This window comes from Cyprinodon variegatus, unplaced genomic scaffold (genome assembly GCF_000732505.1).
Source record: "Cyprinodon variegatus isolate N-32 unplaced genomic scaffold, C_variegatus-1.0 Scaffold700, whole genome shotgun sequence".
Taxonomy (NCBI): Eukaryota; Metazoa; Chordata; class Actinopteri; order Cyprinodontiformes; family Cyprinodontidae; genus Cyprinodon; species Cyprinodon variegatus.
Window position 1 is genome coordinate 250,677 of NW_015151153.1, and position 2,185 is coordinate 252,861.

A 2,185-nucleotide genomic window follows, 5' to 3' on the forward strand; every position below is an offset into this window, starting at 1 on the left:
TTTTTTTCAAACTTCATTTTTTCTTTTACACGTTTTATATTTTCATGCTTCATTTAGTCAAATTTGTCTTTTTCGATATAATTTTACCAGCTGCATTCTTTTTAAATTGCGTTTCACAGATCAGATTCTCTTCACTTCAAGCCCAGTACAAGCCCATAAAACCCAACCAATAGAAAACCTTTTAGTCCAGTGGAAAGAATGCAAGAAGAAAGCAATTTGGAAAACTTAATCTGAAAAAGAAATTATGAAAAAAAAAAAAGTAACACATACAATTTTAAAGAGAAAATTGGAGCAAATAAAACATTTGGAACAAAAAAGAAATGTGTGAAAACAGCAGGTTACTTTTTAAAACCTTTATTTTTTTAAATGCTTTTAAAATTTCTGGCTTGCAATTTTTTTCAGATTTTCATTTACTGTAATTTAGGCTAAAACCTTCATTTTCTGTAATTTCCCTCTGGGATTATTAAAGCATGTCTGATTCTGATTTACAAAACATGTTCTGTGCTATAAACAATAATAGAACAAAATTCACTCCATAAGCAGCTATATAAAATACACGTTTGATTAAAATTAATGTTTCAAAACAACTAAAATATTGTCACAATGTTCCCAAGTTTGAATAGAAAGAGAAAGTGTCTCAAACCACAAGGTTTCCTCCCCCACCTGTTGCTGCACACTGGCAATTAGCTGGTTAAACAAAGGATTGTAGACTTTAGCCTCTGGTAACAAAAAGGACAAGTTTGGCATTTGGGAAGGATTTTAGGTTGCAAAAAAATAAAGTGATGGCGTCCAAAGTAAAGCTTAACCCCCCAATTGTTCTAATAATAACAACACTGATTTATAGGTACAAACAGAAAACAAAAGAACACGAAGAAAAACAAACAACAAAACAGAGTATCTATTAAAAGTACTTAAGATGCCATGAAACACTGTTCATTCACGGACTAATGCAACAAAAGACTGACAGAAAAAGAAGAGCAGGATGCAGAGGTCTTGATTGGATTAAAATAATAGTAAAATTTAAAACAAAAAACACTTTCATCTGAAAATAGACATTTAGGGCAACAGAAAACTAATAACTCATAAAATGAGGGACACTTTTAACTCTTTTTTCATATTTATAAGTAGCTTTTTAATCTAAAAATTTTCAAAAATAAAAACAATGCACATCAGATAAATAATGCAACCTTGTTTGGCATTTATTTAATCATATTTAGTTACTTTAACACAGTTGTTTTTCCAGTCCTACCCTGCTAACATAAAAAAGGTTGTGTTAAAGTAACTCAATATGATTAAATAAATGCCAAAAAAAGGTTGCATTATTTTTTTCAGTGTACCACTGACAGAAACTCTGATTATTATTCCACATATATGTCATCATCCTAAAATTAAATTATATTATATAGTTTAATTTCATCCTAATCCACCAGCAGCCTTTGATTATGATCCTTAAAACTGATGATCACCTCCTTGTGTTTAACTTTTGCAGTAAAATCCAAAGCCAGCTGAAGTCTCACCTTTAAGGACTCCAGAGTAGGCAGCCAGGATGGTCTTCATGGTCTCTGCTGGGTGGTCTGATAATGGTCTGCAGACTGTGGAGCTACAGCTGCTCTGTCATCTCCGTCCAGCAGCAGCAGAGCGGACAGTTATTTAGGAACAGACAGGAAGGAAGCTTTGAACTGCTCCGTCTCACAGCGTGGGCGCGAGGCTGGACCGCGCGTGGGTAAACCTGAAGAAGCAGTGGCCACGAGACGCGGAGAGTCTGTGTATTTATGAAGGGGTGGTCACGTGGTGCCCGATCAGCTGCTGGTGGAAACAGAAACAGCTTTAACCCTCCACCTCTGCCTGCAGGTGGAGGAGAGCAGAGGAAACATGTTGGCCATGTTGGTTATTTTTGTAAATAGTAAACAAAAATGGTCATGTAATTTTAATTTGAATACAAAACTTCTGAAATCTCTCTGTTTTTTTTTTTTTTCCTTTTTTCCTAGCAGGGGCGGTTCTGTACGAAACTTACCACGGGGCCAGGGTGGGCCAAACAAAATTAACATGGAAGCAGCCTTCTAGGAGGCAATTTTCTGTTTTTTTCCCCCCTTCTTTTTCTTTATTTTACCCTAATTCTATGGTGGCCCTGAAGTGCAAACTGCAACTACAAATCTAAAAGCGCAACTACATTAAGGAAATCGCA

The 2,185-nt window shown here is 35.3% G+C and overlaps 1 protein-coding gene across 1 annotated transcript in view; it reads right to left on the reverse strand.

The window, feature by feature from the left end:
* dgat2 (diacylglycerol O-acyltransferase 2) overlaps positions 1–1,716 on the reverse strand; it is a 19,164-nt gene extending 17,448 nt beyond the window's left edge. The window contains exon 1 of the mRNA XM_015394620.1: positions 1,518–1,716. Within this exon, the coding sequence (XP_015250106.1) occupies positions 1,518–1,557 (40 nt within the window). The 5' untranslated portion in view covers positions 1,558–1,716. The remainder of the gene's footprint in view (positions 1–1,517) is intronic.
* Between the last annotated feature and the right edge of the window lie 469 nt (positions 1,717–2,185).